Source organism: Dermacentor variabilis, unplaced genomic scaffold (assembly GCF_050947875.1).
Source record: "Dermacentor variabilis isolate Ectoservices unplaced genomic scaffold, ASM5094787v1 scaffold_12, whole genome shotgun sequence".
NCBI classification, from domain to species: Eukaryota; Metazoa; Arthropoda; class Arachnida; order Ixodida; family Ixodidae; genus Dermacentor; species Dermacentor variabilis.
In genome coordinates, this window is record NW_027460280.1 from 46,013,086 (window position 1) to 46,029,361 (window position 16,276).

General features: G+C 41.6%; 1 protein-coding gene and 1 long non-coding RNA gene across 3 annotated transcripts in view; one reads left to right on the plus strand and one right to left on the minus strand.

Annotated features, from left to right (window-relative positions):
- The window catches only part of LOC142566068 (uncharacterized), a 39,520-nt gene extending 23,325 nt beyond the window's left edge, over positions 1-16,195 (plus strand). The window contains exons 2-3 of the long non-coding RNA XR_012824961.1: positions 14,070-14,123; positions 16,078-16,195. This is a non-coding gene — a long non-coding RNA (uncharacterized LOC142566068). The remainder of the gene's footprint in view (positions 1-14,069; positions 14,124-16,077) is intronic.
- The window catches only part of Got1 (Glutamate oxaloacetate transaminase 1), a 42,960-nt gene continuing 27,219 nt past the window's right edge, over positions 536-16,276 (minus strand). For both annotated transcript variants that reach the window (XM_075676803.1, XM_075676804.1), the window contains exons 6-9: positions 10,301-10,451; positions 7,501-7,666; positions 2,727-2,869; positions 536-1,172 (exon numbers count right to left, since the gene is read on the minus strand). In XM_075676803.1, the coding sequence (XP_075532918.1) occupies positions 1,027-1,172; positions 2,727-2,869; positions 7,501-7,666; positions 10,301-10,451 (606 nt within the window). In that variant the 3' untranslated portion in view covers positions 536-1,026. The remainder of the gene's footprint in view (positions 1,173-2,726; positions 2,870-7,500; positions 7,667-10,300; positions 10,452-16,276) is intronic.

Below are 16,276 nucleotides of genomic sequence, written 5' to 3' on the forward strand. Positions count from 1 at the left end.
AGCCTGACTCTGCAACTGAAGATGCTGAATTGTCGCCTACCAGAATGAACTCAAATGCGGACATCATTGATGACCTGCTAGGCTGCGGTGAGCTGATTCCTGCCACCATTAGATTTTAAGACTTTGCAGACTTCGACAGCACGGTTTCGTCGTGTGCCGAACTGATTGATGATGAAATAATTTAGCAAGTTCCACCATCAAACAGTGACTCTGGCTCGGATGATGATGTGCCGTGTGCTCCGTAGCCTTCCACATGCGGATCTGACTCGAGCCTTTGCAGTCCTTGCATCGACGTACAGCGAAATTCAAAGCTGTCAGAAATACAGGCAGACTTGGTTGCACGTAAGCGGAAATGCACGCAGCAGTGCATCGACCACTTGTTCCTTGCGCAGGGGCCTTAAAGTGTAAACAAAATGATATGTTTTGAACACATTCATTTTTTTTTGGACATTCGAAAGTTCGGACTTGATTACATTCCCTGTTGAGTCCGAATTATCAGTCGTTGACTCTAATATGAAAGAGAGGTACAAAGGCATTTTGGATTTTTAACAAATTTAATATTAACAGGTCAAAAAAAATTATTTCAAGAGATACATCTTTGGCAATTCGGTACAAATGCTGTCGTAAAACAAGACAAAAACATGTGCACTCAAGATAGGTGGTTGGTGAATTGCCCATTTCAAAAACCTAAACAGTATGCCTAGTGTAAATTCACTATCTCAAAACCAAAAAATACTTTCTCATGCCCGGCGTATAACCAGTGCTTAAAGAACATGACCTATGTTACTCTTTACAACCATCTTCATGCTTAAACTGCTTTGCACTTCGCAGCATCAGATCAATTTCAAAACAGTCACAATAAATCTAGTCTTCAAAGCCTTAAGATCTATAAAAATATGAGCTTGAACACAAAATAATGATTACTTGCTAAAAAGGATGATTAAAGACTTAGCTCCATGCACATTCAGTACTGGGATGAGTGCTTCTACAACCTCTGCTGTTTCTTCGATGACACTGGCCAGTCGATTAGCTTTGAGGGAACTTTGTGACTGCATCATGGATGGCCTTGGCAACATACTCTACATTGCCAGTGTTCAGACCGCAAATACTGATGCGGCCATCTTTCGGCAAGTACACATGGTAGTTTTGCACGAGGTGCTGCACTTGCTGCTCTGTAGAGAGAGAGAGCAATAAAAATGGCAAAATGTGTCATTCATCAAACTGAGTAAAAAGACACCTAACCATGCAACATGGATGTACAAGAACACCCTCAAGAACCTCCCTCCCTCCCATCTCCCAAAAGTGGGTTTTTGTGTAAAGATGCATCAGACTGGACTTATTGCCTTCTATAGCTTTTATTTATTTTCAATAAAGAAATTCAGGCTGCTGGTTGTATCTTGATTTTGCAAGGACTGCTCTGGCTTTTAAAACTGTGAGTATAATGTGCTGGTGTCTGCAATGGCTTTATATGTCCGTTTGTATGAGTTCACAATATGCAGTGAAAGAAGTTTGGGACACAAGTAGATATTACACTTTCTTTGCAATTGTACTTTGACAAAGCAGCAAATAATTGCAGTTAAAGAAGAAAAGGAAGATACACATACAACAGATGATGTATGAAAATGTTTATCGGTAGCACCTACTACATGAACAAGCTGTCATCATCATCAGCTTAATTAAAAGTTACTAACTAATGCTCTTTAAATTATTCATTTTTTCACAGTAGTTTCAACTGGTGCACAGCCATTCCACAACTTCTGCATTACCCACTTTTTCATTACATTGTATGGCTATCCACAGACACTTAAGGAACACAAATACCATGAAAATAAATCAAAATACCCCTCCAACCTAGGATATAAGTAAACTAAAAAAATCACTGATGATTACAATACTCCCTAATGTGAAATTTGAGTGCAGCTCTATATGCGTTTTCATTTCGCAATGTATTGGCTGGCATGGACAATCTGCTTCGCGTTGCACATTGCAAACGGAGCCACGTGTGGCGCGTCTACCTTGCTGATTGGGAGTTCGTGAGAAGCATCGTGTTGGTGACATGTGAGTACGATTCGGAGCACCCGCCACAGACAGACCTCTCAGACGACGCATGCTACTCTGGCGTCACCTTGTAGCCATTGTCGCCACAGTGAGTGTCTTGCCCAGCACTACGCTTATCTTCTCACGCTTTCGTTACCTTCCTGCTCCTGCTGCACCCTTCTCCGTTTTCATTCTCGTGCTGTCTTTGCTCTCACCACTTTTTTTTATCCCCCGCTGTGCTACGAGTTCGCTCTTTCATCTGCTGCACTTGTTCGCTCGGTTACGCAAATGCCAACACTCACTGCAAGAACAGGTGTCTAAGAGCTGCACTCTAAAATCAAGGTTACACCTATGCTTATGCGTGTTCTAAACAAATAACCTAAAATGCAGACAGTCTCTCCCATGCCTACGAGGAAATTCAGCTTTCTGAAAAATGACATTTTCAAAGCTGAATGTGCAAGCAGTTGTGCATTCTATAGATACTGTTACTTTTAGAAATACACTGGGGTTATTTGTTTCCCACACTCTAACAGTTGTGTGTCTACATACTGCAAAAGTCAAGATCATTAAATACAACTGTCCAACTTGCACTGTCTTGTGGTTGGCTCTCAGGCTTCCTTCACAACAAAGAAAAACTGACAATTCCTACTAACCCTTCACACAAAATACTGCACATATTTGCCACTTACGGTTTAGCCCAGTGTAGGAGAACATCCCAATCTGTTTCGTGATGTGCTCCCAGTTTCCTGGTGTTCCTAGTTCATGCAGCTTATCCTGAAGGGCTTTTCGCATTGAAATTATTCGGCTTGCCATAGTCTGAATGTGACTTTTCCTGCAAAAAGATACCAAACGCTTGAGACACCAGTTACGAGGGGAGCCAACACAGGAAAAAACAAACAAACTATTAGCAGACACTAACTGAGAGCTGCAGGAAAATTCTTCTTACCTCCCGGCACCCCTACCCAGCCCATTTTACGCAGTCTGCACATCTGATTAGCCAATGTGACATAGCACCATTTGTTGACATTTGCAAGCTAAACTTCTATCACAGTATGTTAAGACATACCAGTACACATCAAAATATTGTTGCCACCCTTGTGCAAGCGACAAACAGTTAGCACCTATTCAAAAGTCTGCATTTCTTCTGTTCTAGAACAGAACTTCTATAGCACTGAGATACGAGTCTCTTAAGTCATGCAAAAATGCTTTCTTCAATAGCAATGTTCTGCAAACGTAAACTTTGCTTTCAAAAGCAGTCTGCCCTTTTCACAACCTACATGTGTTTAATGCTACTGCGAACATGTACATGCTGCATGGCTCAGCAAGTGTTACAGCTACATTATACTGTAAATATATGCAAACAGAACATTATAACCTTATGAATAATTATCAGAAACTGCAGTCACGAAGCCCACAACCTCCAATCAGTTCTCAAACACCTTCGTTAGACAAGGGAGGTGGACTTACAGCATGGCCTTTATCTAGGCAAAGTGCTATTTCCATCTGATAATATTAACATAGTGGATACAGCCTCCTGCTTACCAGTGATTAAACCTGAGTCAGGTAATCAAAACAGACAGACAGCATCTGCAATCAGGTCTGGAAATAATTATATGGAGTGATTAAGTGGAACCTATTTGTTGACCATAAATGGAATATGGTGTGATGAAAGGAATATGTAGCTGTGCTATATCATGGCATATGTCCTTGTTCATGTACAGTATACATAAAATGACAATGATTTTTCTATTTGCAGGAATAACCATAAATAACGGAGTTACACAGATGCAACTTGTCCAAACAAGATCAACATGCTGTTATAAGTTCTTCAGTGCAGAAGGTTGCCGACCAACTGAAGTGTTTCGTCAAATGAAAGTATATGGCAATGCTTACATTTAGGAAACAAGAGCATATGGAGGGGAAGAATATTTAGGGAAAGACATGAATGAACAAGTGATTATTATTGTACTGCTCAAGTTCAGGTTGTTTCCACAGAGGACAATTGTTAAAGGAGAATGAGGCTATTTGTGCAGATAGATACCTCAGCATTCAGTGTATCACAGATAAATTCAACATGAGTTGCAGGACTGCACAGAAGATTGTGAAAGGTCTCGGGTATCACAAAGTGTATGCACAGCGGATTTCCAGTATGTTGACAGAGAGACATAAGTTCGAATGTATGGTGTGCGCCCTTGAACATTTGCAATGGTACCACTTGGAGGGAAATGACATTTTTCTTAAGTATTGTTTATATGGATGAACACTGGCATCACCGTTTTGAACCAAGTGCAAACTCTTCAAGCATGCAATGGAAACACCCTTCACATCTCCATGCCCCATGAAATTCAAGTCACAAGCTTTTGCAGGGAAAGCCAGAGTTTCGATATTGTTCGACTACCATGGACTAATGATAGACTTTAAGAAACCAGGAGAATCCATTAATGCCGAACGCTGCTGTGCAAGTCTGACCTATCTTCGGACATCCATAAAAACAAGAGACATGGATTACTGACTTCTGTGGTAATTGTGTTGCAAGATAACGCCTGTTCACATGTTGCATGTGATGTTCAAGAATTATTTCAAAGATTCCATTGGGAAATGTCAACAAGACAGAAGTTAAAAGGAGATGGAGGCTTGAAATGATGAGTAGTTGAACAAGGAATGTCACTTTAAGCCAATGTTTCAACAAGGGGACTTGACTTTGTCAGCGAAGCAACTGCTTCCCTTAGTAGAGTCTTTATGTACACTTGGCTCACTCTCCCTCACCCTCAATGGGGGAGGGAGAGGAGAACCAGGGCGTGGTGTAGCCGCCATAGGTACACCATAGTGAGGGACTTCTGATTAATTTTGACCACCTGGGGTTCTTTAGTGTGCACACAATGCAGGGTACATGGCTATTCTTGCATTCTGCCCCCATCTAAATGTGGCCACTGTGGCTGGGATTTGATCTTGAGATCTCATGCTTAGCAGCGTAATGCCATAGCCACTAAGTAACCATGACTAGTGTCTGACTATTTCATGTATTAAATAACAAATATCAAGACTATACATAAAGATTATGGCATCAATTATGGTAAACTACACAGCAGCCTGTTCCAGTGTGCTATACTACCATAACAATTTTTTTTTTTTTAATTTAGACTGCAACAATGCAAGGTTGTTCTATGTTGTAAAATCTTGGTAGTATAACCAAGTTGAATGGGAAGCTGAAAATTATAGGTGTGTTAATACCAAATAGTAGATTTCAAGTGAAGCTGAGAAAAAAAGAATATTGAGTATTAGAAACTTTATGAAGTTTAGTGCTTACAAATTTTGCGCAAGAAAACAGGGTGCTGCACATGCTTGGGAGTCTACCCTCGTTGTGTAAAAAGACCTATTGTAACTGTGGTACTTGAGAATAGAGATTCACAATATGGTCCACTCTTATTAAAGGGAAATCCAAATTATAATGCACCAGACACATTGCTTGCAGCACTCTGTAAGCCAACTGCCGAGCAATCGCCAAAAGAACAAGCTGAATGTGAAGCCTTCAACTTTAGTGCACATGTGCAGCAATTTGTTGCAGAAGTTTATAGGCCAGAGCGTGGTGTGGCCTATTCTCCTACTCCTCCTCCATTGAAGGTGGGAGAGAATGAGCTATAGGCACACATAAAAATGCTGCTAAGGAAAGCAGTTGTTGCCCTGATGAAGGCAAGTCACCTTGTCAAAACATTGGCTTAAAGCTACATTCCTTGTTCGACTACTCTTCATCATTGAGAATGTTGCATCACCCTCCCTACAACCATGGCCTTCAGCATTGGAAGTTCTAAAGAAGGCCTTTAAAGGAGGTGTTGAAAGGTCAAAGGTGTGAATCAGATATCGACTGCGATATCTGATGGTATCAATGGTTCAAAAGCCAATCTTACAAACTTTACTTGGATGGCGTTCATAGACTGGTCATATAATGGGACAAAGGACTGAATGCCTATGGTGACTTCTGAAGAACAAGTGCTGTTCATAATGAATAGATTCTGAAGCACACCAGCACACACACACAAAAGTGAACGAAAAAGCAAACAGGACAGAGTGTGCTGGTGCACTTCAAGAGTTGTCCATTACGAACATCAACCAACTAGCCCAACTCGTTAACTTGTAACAAGTGCTGTGACACACTTATCATGAATCACTTATCATGACACACTTAACGACTACGTGAGACGTATCATAAAGGAAACAATTAACTCGATCGGTGGTTTCTGAAGGTGCTCTACAAATCTGCGTATCATACTTGGGGTCCTCAGCCAATAATGAAAAAGTTGGGTAATTAAACTTAATGAGTTATGGGGGAAAACAAAAGATTGAGTTACTGTAGGCTATTGCGAAAAGTGTGCGTTCGGTTCAATTCGCTTCCGACATGCCTTTCATTTTTAAATTCTTGGCTCAAGTTATGTGGGACATGCTGTACATGCAGCTTTTCGCTTGAGCGTTAAGGGAAAACGAGGCATATACCATGATTATATATTAATAATAATAATCTAACAAACATGAGCACTTGCTCACAAAAGATGGGCAGTATTCATTAGTTTGCAGCACCCCCATTTGTTTTTATTGTTTACAAGATTGGAAACTTTAGGGAGAAATAGATTTTCAGAAATTTGGTTTGGGGTGCAGAAATCGGAAGTTATCAGGTTTTACCTCAAGACGAAGAACACCAGGCTTATGTCACAACCCCCTCTCTCTTTTTCCCTCATCTTTCCTTGTTGCGTGAAACATCTTCAGTGGCACTCTTAGGCACCTGCATTTCATACGAATTTCAGAGTTGCTCGCATTGCTGCTGGCTATCTGTGTGCTGCAAGCGCAATGCATTGCATGCAAGAAGCAACGTCTCTGATGGCAGGGAGACGGGATCTTCCGAGGAGGAGGGGGCAAAGGCTTTCATTTGCATCATACAAATTTGCACCATACACCAGGGTAATACTCTGCAGACACAGCTGTCAACGTGTTCAATGCATTGCACTTGCTTTTTTTTCTTTTCTTGCATTGCCCAAATCTGGTAATGTGTCCTTTAAATGTTTACAGAGGCTGCTAATGCAAAAGCTCACTACTTCTGCTTTCAGTGCAATGCCTAGGTACCTGCACAAGCACTCCTGCAATGGGGCTTTCTGTTCCAGCTGTAATCATGAGCATGTTTTTGGCTTAAGCAATGCAGCCAGTTACTCTTAGCAGCTGATTTCAGTGCACAGCAGTTGGTTTATAAAGGTGGACTTTTGCCTGCCATTCACTTGACCTTGATGCGAGGTCAAACCACGTCTTGTTTATTGTAACCCATACTTACCAATACATCCAATTGCATAACATTTCATTGTTTGATATAAAAACGAAAGCAGCATTCTGTAGTGCACCAGTGCCTTTATCCCATGCCTACCTAATTGTACTTGCTCCATGCAGTTTTGGCACAAAAAAGTAGCAAGTTCCTATGCTCACCATTCCTCAAAATATGCCGGAGTGTTCAGAACCTTAGAGACAATGCGGGCACCATGATTGGGAGGGTTTGAATAGTTCCCACGCACAAGCAGTGTTATTTGAGCCAGGACATTTGTTAGGGCTTCCTTGTCATCAATAACAAGCAAGAGGTTGCCAATTCGTTCATCTGAAAAGCAAGAGACATAAGAAAATCCAGACAGAAGTAAAGGCACACATGTTGTCCAGCCTAACCTTAGTGCGACGAGTTGATATTTGTAACTTTCATAGATAGTGTGAAACCACGCGGTTTGTTCGTGAACCAGTAACGAGATGATCGGTCTTCGCGGAACAGGTGCCTGCTGCATTTTCAGGCAGAGAAAGAACGGTGGACAACTTGCCTATCCATGCTGTTCCAAAGTAGAAGTGCAGGATATTCATGGAAAGCACACATTGGTTTGAGCACTAAATCGTCTAGAAGAGTTCTTATTGATTGCATGAGACAGAAAAAGGATGCACATGGCTAGTAGATAGTGTACCTCAGATGCATCATGAAAGGTCTGCATTCAAAATACTAGTTACATTATTCAGTCTCAAGCACCTAGAAATTATATACCTTTCTTATAATCCCTGACCTTGACATCTTCGAAGTCACTCTGTCCATGTCTTTTGTCTAGTTTGCTTTGCTAATGGCACTCTTTTTGTCTTCCCTGCCCCTGACTTTTTCCCTTGAATACCTCAAACACCGGAAATGTAGAATAAAAAAAACAGGATACATTTCTTAAAGGGCTCCTTACCAGGCCCCATAGCAAATTTTGTTTATACACTGGAAATTGTTACGTGTTTTCTAGGAAGTGTGCTGCCACAAAAATTTTTCAAATCAGCTCATTAATAGCCGTGATAGAAATATTTCAGTGCCGCAAACCCACGACTTCAGGAGGCAAGCTTCACCGCAAACATAGATGCTCTCTCCACTTGCCCCATCTAGCCTCCACAAGCAAAATTCCCTCCCTGCGTTCTCCCGCACCAGACCTCAAGGATCGCATGATGCATACGTCACAGGTCTCGCCTTCATTTTTTTTTTCCTCGCTTTATTGCTGTGCGGCGCACTTCTGCTGATGGCATCGCGTGCAAGCTGTTGTGATTGCCTCGTTCCACGCAGTGCACAATTTCGTTGTGCACGAAGACACCTGACTAGCACTATAAGTCAGTGCTACCTGAATACTGAGGCAGACACAAGCGGATCACAGAGCATGATCCTACGCTGCAACATGATGGAAAATGACATAGTCCTGGTGTCTGTGCCCTCAACTGCACGATGTAGGGACAAGCAGGTGAAACGGTAGTACATCTCTCTTGCTGCAGTGTGAAGTAAAACGAAAACATGCAGACATTTGGTTTGTGTGTTTTATTATTTCTCTAAGCTTTAATTTGTCTATTCAAGCAACATATTACACAAATAACAGATGTTGCCTAGAATAATTCTCGAAGTCACGTGTCACCACGTGCGACGTCACAGCAAACTCGTGTACGTAGGCGCACTAGCGCGTGTACGTCATTCTCTGGGTTGGAGCACGGCGGCCGCAAGGAGAAGGGAAAACGGCATTTGGTTTGAAATTTCTGATCTTTCCGCGGCATATAGCTATGCAATACTTTGCAGACACAATCATTATCGCGCATTGTATGCTCTGTGCTTATCAGCTCAAAATGGCCAGACTAGTGCGGGGCCCTTTAAATGTGATTATTATCTTCCTCTGATTTTGTTCACCGCTGCCTGACTTCATGTCAGAGTTCTCCACTGTTTCTTGATCAAAGGAACCCAATAAAAGCGCACCGCCAGTAATTGGATATGTCTTTGGAATTGCTCTTTCTGCATGGTCATGAAGTGCAAAACATAAGTCTCTGACTACTTTGTTTGCTTACACACGTGCAGGCTCCACTTTGTCCTTTCCATCTTCAGTTCGAAGCTCATAATACAAAACATGCCGGATTTGACAGCCCTCAACCATAACTGAATTAAAACCTTATGCTGCGGAGTACACTGCAGGCCAGAACATAATAAAGCACATCTCCAACAATTTTTCTCACTTTACTGAGCTGTGTGCATGATCATTTCATGGTTTGTGAAAAACTCCCATCAATGATTCCATGCTATCAACACAACGGGCTGCTGGATTTGAAGTATTTACAACTTCATACATGTTAGTGCTTCATGTTGGTGTATTTATATACCCAAGATGTTTTAAATTATGACAAATCTCATTGCATCCCTGCCTATGCGATAACATACATTAAAGGGGAACTGCAGCACAAAGAATGCTGGTCGTCTCCAAAAGTACACATTCCGCCAGCATCATAATCATCTCAACAACCACCATGTTGGATGTACAACCGTGCTACCTATAGGCCATGAAAGTTTTGAATATTCGCTACCAACATATCTAACCAGCTGTAAAATATTATAACTAAAAGCACAAGATTAAAGTACACAGAACCTGTTCTACACCTGCAGAGGCTTGGGCAAGTCGGTAATTCATAACCACAAATGGGCACACTGGAAGACGAGAACTCATAACATCATTTACCATGCTGTATACATTTGTTGCTGTGAATTACCCCTGGTCAAACTCACCACACTTCTGCTGTACGCTTTGTTTAGTACTACAGAGCTTCCATCTCCTGCTGCTGGTGAGATTATTTTGTAGCAATTATGGCTACGATGATGAAATAGATTGTTGTGAAATGCAATGCTTGAGATACCACAACACCAAGTAACATAAACACTTGTCAAACAGAAAAATGCACAAGGTTAGCGCATACTCACTGTACAAACCAAAGTTCTTGGCAAACGACTGGGCACAAACAAGTTCAAAGCCTTGAGAAACGAAGTACCGTATAGCCCAGCTGTCATTCTCCAGGTTTCCAGAAGCAAATCCTTGGTAAGCACAGTCAAAAAAAGGGAACAGCTTTTTGGCCTGTAAAATTTACAGCAAAAGTGAAATCTTCACTGTTAGTCAACTTTCAACCATACAGTGGTTATGCTACAAGGTACGGCAAAATGAGGGGAGGGGATGAAGTAAAGAGGCCCATGCAACATATTTTTTATGCTTTCAAAATATATTATCGAAAGTTTCATATAGGGACAGAAGATCGTACCAGAGGCACTGGCATAAATAGAAGGCGAACAATCTGTCGTGCCAGATGGCCGGGCTGCACTATCATACAATTCTTTCTCGAGGAAAGGTGCCTCTCCCACATTTATTTCAGCCTGTTTGTAAAATGAACATGCAATGGGAACTTTTGGCAAAATAATTTAATGTGCAATACGCTTGCACTTAAATTATACACGGCACCATTTTATGATTGACGTCGCCCCCTCCCCCTAGCAGCCTTCCTTGCACAAACTGTTTCGTTTGGCTGTCTCTATTTGCACTTTATCTAGTTAGTTAGTTGGATAAGTCTAATATATTTGATTAGCTAGTTCAGTGTGTTAGTTATTACTTGATTAGTTATTGTAGCTATGTAGGTTAGTGAAAGATTGTTATTTCAGTTAGATAATTTAGTTAATCAGTTGATTAGTGTATTAGTTTGATTAGTCAATTAGCTTTGTTAGCCACCTTATTTATTTAGTTAGTTTAGTTGGTGTATTATATAGTTATGTAATTAGTTTATTGGTTGAGTTGGTTTTGTTACGTACTGTACTTTGTTACAATACTTATTATTGAGTTTAGTTAATGTAGTCGTTAGATTAGTAAGTTATGTTAATTAGTTTGATAATTAGTTTAATAATTACCTATTTGTTTGGTTATTCAATCAGTTGGTTAGCTTTGTCAGTTTAGTAATTAGTTGGTTAGTAATTTAGTACTAATTAGTAATAAGTTTGGTAATTATTTGGTTAGCTTTGTTGGTTTGAAACACAGGTTTCTCTACGCGCAGTTACATAAAAATGTGACGTGGACTTGCTCTAGTCGGTTTCTAATGGTGGAGTAGTCCAAGTGTACAATTTGAATTATGAATTAAGCCGCTGTTATGAATGCAGTTGAACCTGGAAATGAAACAAGGCGTTGTGTTTGTTTTGAAATTGTTTGCGTTTAAGTTTCTGAACACTGTACAGAAACAGGGCAGCGATTACATGTGTCGACGATTTCCACACGCTGATACAGGCAGTCAACTCTTCCGTAATAGCAAGCACAGAACTCTTGTGGTGTCCATTCGGCATCTGCTCTAGTCCACCTTCTACTTGCGCCATCACCGTGGTCCGTCCACTGCGGGCGCTATATGAAGCTCTCCCATAGCATTACACTGAAGTTTCATGACCAGATGAACAGTATTGAAGGACCATGGTAAGGGCTTAGATTTCAAGAAACAACAAAATAATTTAGTAAATAAATATCTATAACAATAAAAACAGAGCAAAGGCAGTGATCAAAAGAGAGTGATAAGCAGCAGTGCTGAACACTTGCATCACATGGGAACATTTTGATGGCCCTTGAGTAAAGAGTTTTAAAACTCTCATAAACTCAAAGAAACTGCGTTACTGCTACACAATAATCCAAGTGAGTCCCAGAATGTTTAATAATTTGACGCCCAACATAACCACTGGCAGCAACAGTTAATATCTCAAAAATATCTCTAAGTCAAGCTATTACTGCATTTAAGTATTTTTCAGTGTGAAATCAGAGGTGCAAAAAACTCGGGCAACTTTGAGGCTGCTGGCTACAGTGTTTTTGTCATGGCATAGAGACACTGTTCCTTGATGAGGGAATAAATTATTTCGACTTAAACTGCCTCCCCCGCCGCACCAGTGAAGGTGATCAAGATTTAGATAAAAGTTCCATGGCACTCCCCCAAACTCATCACACTAGGTGCTCAAAGCTTCCCATTTTGCAGCACCTACCGGGCTGATGAGACTAAAAACCATCCATTCAAGGGCTTTTAAAATGTTTATGAGGCACCAGAGTAACAACCAAATGCTTCCGGCAACAACGTACAAACCATGCCTGTTACAAACAGGGTGTCGAACCAAACCCAAACCAATAATCGTACCCAAACTAGAATTCTCGTCGGAACTGAACCCGAACCAATATTCTTATAACATACCCGAACTTGACCAAAACAAATAATAATGGTTACTGGTTCGGCACAAAACAGTTCAAGCAAATGGGGTGCAAACAGGTGCTTAATACATAAGAGATTCTTCAAAATACTTTTTAGTAGGTAAGCGCCCACGAGAATATCATTACGACTCACGAGTTTAGTTGTGTGCAAGAATGGGGATAGATAAAAGTATGTGCTGGTAACTACCTCGGCAGAGACGCTTACATGAATGAACTCGGCTGCGCCAGTTGTGTTCCGTTGCTGAAACGTTCTTTCAAGGGCACTGCATAATCGTCATTTCTGTTGGAGCTCCCACTTCGGCTGTTAGGCCTAGCTGGCTACTATTACTAGCTACATCATAAAATGCCCACGGCCGGACACACGGAGCGCAAATAAGACGGTGTCCTTGAGAAGACAAAAATGGGAAAATGGGAAAATGGGAAAAATGGGAAAACGCAGAAGACTCTGTTCCACATGCAGATAAGGCCTTAAAGGGCCCCTCACCAGGCCCCATAGCAAATTTTGGTTATATGCTGGAAGTTGTTGCGTGTCCTCTAGGGAGTGTTTTGCCTCACAAATTTTTCAAGTCGGCTCATTAATAGCCGAGATAGAAATATTTCAGTGCCGCAAACCCATGATTTCAGCAGGCTATAGCTTGGTTGTTGGTTTGTTGTGCATGAGTTGCGAGGATAGGGATTTAGCGGGCATTTATAGAGTTATTTATATTTCTTTGTCATTTTTGGCTAACTCATTTTTGTGTTATGTTTTTCAATCACGTACGTGCTGTTTCCTGTGTTTCTAGAGTGCCTGAATTCGTGACCATGGAGGAGGTCACTTATGGACAATAATTACCAGCCGTTGAGTAAGCATGTCTCGTCTTAGGCAGCCTATGAAATTGCTATTTCGATTTAAACAAACAAGTTTATTATTTGACCAATCTCATTATGTTTAGGTTCCATCAAAATAATTTAATTGTGGAGTTTTACATGCCAAAACCACTTTCTGATTATGAGGCACACCGTAGTGGAGGACTCCGGAAATTTCGACCACCTGGGGTTCTTTAACGTGCACCTAAATCTAAGTACACGGGTGTTTTCGCATTTCGCCCCCATCGAAATGCGGCCGCCGTGGCCGGGATTCGATCCCGCGACCTCGTGCTCAGCAGCCCAACACCATAGCCAATGAGCAACCACGGCGGGTGTTCCATCAAAATGATATGCAGCACTGTAGTATTGGCCTTTGCTCTTTCCATGAACACTATGGGAAACCAGCACTACCCAGGGGGCTCTCGTAAAAAATAGCCCACAGTGCTGCGAGCGAAAAGCAGCGTAACTTTTTAGACTCCCAAACAAATGCGGCGGCACAGGGAGCATGAGAGGAGGCAGGAGAGAATTGGTTGAGCGCTTTCAAGTGGCATTTTTCACACCCTTTTCTCTCTCTCTCTTTTTTTTTTTTTTTTTTTTGTTTTCCGTGACTTGCTGTCGCTGCCATGACAGTTAGCCATCGAGTTCCTGCGTCGAGACATTTGCACGGGACCGGATGTGTTTTAGGTAAGTTTCCTGGCTACCCACATCATTGAAGAACTCTGTTTTTGTTTTGTTTTTTAATGTTAGGGACTGCTTTTAAGTGCGCTGAAGGTGTAAAAGTGTATAAACAGAGTTTTTTCTTTGTACACGGGCTACACAACTCAGGCATGGTTAAGCTTAGGCATGGGTAGGCTTGCGCGAGGGTTGCTTTCTTGGTTCTCGTTCAGATATTTTCTCCCGATTTCGCTACCATCAACCTACACCTCTGCGTCAACAAGTGTATGAAGCTATGGAGTGCGTAGGCTGTTTGCTGTCATCTATAGTGCTAAAAATGTAATGCGCAGCATTGTACTACTGAGAGTATGTAACTTTGTCAGTCCAAGCCTTTCTAGGCACTGCAAATATATTTTGCATTTGCGAGGACAAGCTGCTCTTGACAAGTGTAGATCATTTTCACTATTGTGTGGTTTTATAGCTGGAAAGGTACATGTTGAGATTTTGAACGGGGCATCGCACATTGTCGTGCACACATATGCAGGAATGCATAAGTTTGGGCACATTGAAACTATGTTGCACCAGTAACATGAATGCATTATTCCATTCTCTGCATGACTCTGTGTGATTAAAACGTGGTAGCTGTGTGTGCTATATTATATATGTTGTACATTTGTGCCTGTATACAATTTGATACAATCTTCGCCCACAACAGTCCTTTTGTTTTCATCCTCGCTATTGCCCCTGTGAACGGAAGGCAGTGTGCGTGATGCCACATCGCAAAAAAATGTAACCTAGGACGTGTAGCACATGTTTGGATTAATGAAAAAGTGATCATTCGAATGTGTGCTGCGCATGTCAGCTTTGTAACAGTTGTTTCTTTTTGTGACACAAAGTCAAGCTTTCACGTTCGCGCACCCTGCCATTTGTATATCGTATTTACTCAATTCTAATGCGCCCTCGATTTTAATGCGCACCCGTATGCCGTGACCTAAAGAAATAAAAGTCCTTTACAGTACCGTGCACCTCACTCTTTTATACAGAAATACAACTTTCATTTGGAAAAAATAAAGATTTACCCCCAATGCACTAAAGTTGTAATAAATGAAAAAAGTTGCAGTTTCGTGCAAAACACGAGGCAATGATTATGATAACGAATTAGTAGACTGCTATATGAAAAGTAAGGATAGCAGTTTTATCGGTCGTATGAACTTTTAAACATTTGCTTACTAACTAAATCAACAAGCATCGTGTCACGCACGCACAAGCAAACATGAACACGTCTCACTCAATGAGTGCGGAAACTAAACGCTGGAGTGAGGAAGTACAGTAGCAGTAGCGAGGGAATTGACCTTTGTGCGGCCTCTCGCTTCGACACAAATTAAGCGACGAGAACACAGCGTGGTGCGCCTAGATGCATTGACTCTTGTCTCTGCCGCACATCGCTTTCAAGACGCGTGGCCGCGCTGTACGTAGCAGCTGCTGGTGTAGAATGCTTCTCCTGTTTGCGCCAGTCCCGCACACAAGTTTCTGGAACTCTGAATGCCTGTGATGCGGCCGGATTTTCGTCCATCTCTGCTCTGCACACGTCATCGCTTATCTTTCAGTTACGGCATCGTGATGAACTCGGCATGTCTTTGCAGTCGGCACTGCCATGTTGATAGACCAAACACAGAAAGCGGGAAGACGGACGGTGGACTGACTAACCTATGCACATTTACTACAAAGCATGGAGGAAGCTATGGCAGCTAGGCTCGAAGCGCGTATGAGGCGGCCATTTTGAAATGCCGATAGTGATATAGTAACGCAGATTTAGGGTCATACTCGATTCAAATGCACATGCAATTTTTGGACCAGTAAAAAAGAGTGCGCGTTACATTCGAGTAAATACAGTATACATTCAATTGTGTCTTCCAATTAAATACCTTTTGAGAGTCTGCACTCTTATTAGGCTAGTATACCGATTTCTTTTCTTTTTTCGCAGGTTCCAAGAAGTCGAGAAATATGATGCAAATGTTCTCGAAGTGGGGTTCATCAGTTTCGAGATCAACAGCTGTTTAAACATCTCATGGCAGCAATAAATGGCACATTCGCAAGAGAGAGACCCAAATAACGCATTTTACAATCGCATTGCAGCACAAAAGGCCAGCATTTGTAAGATGCTCATTGATGGAAACCATTTC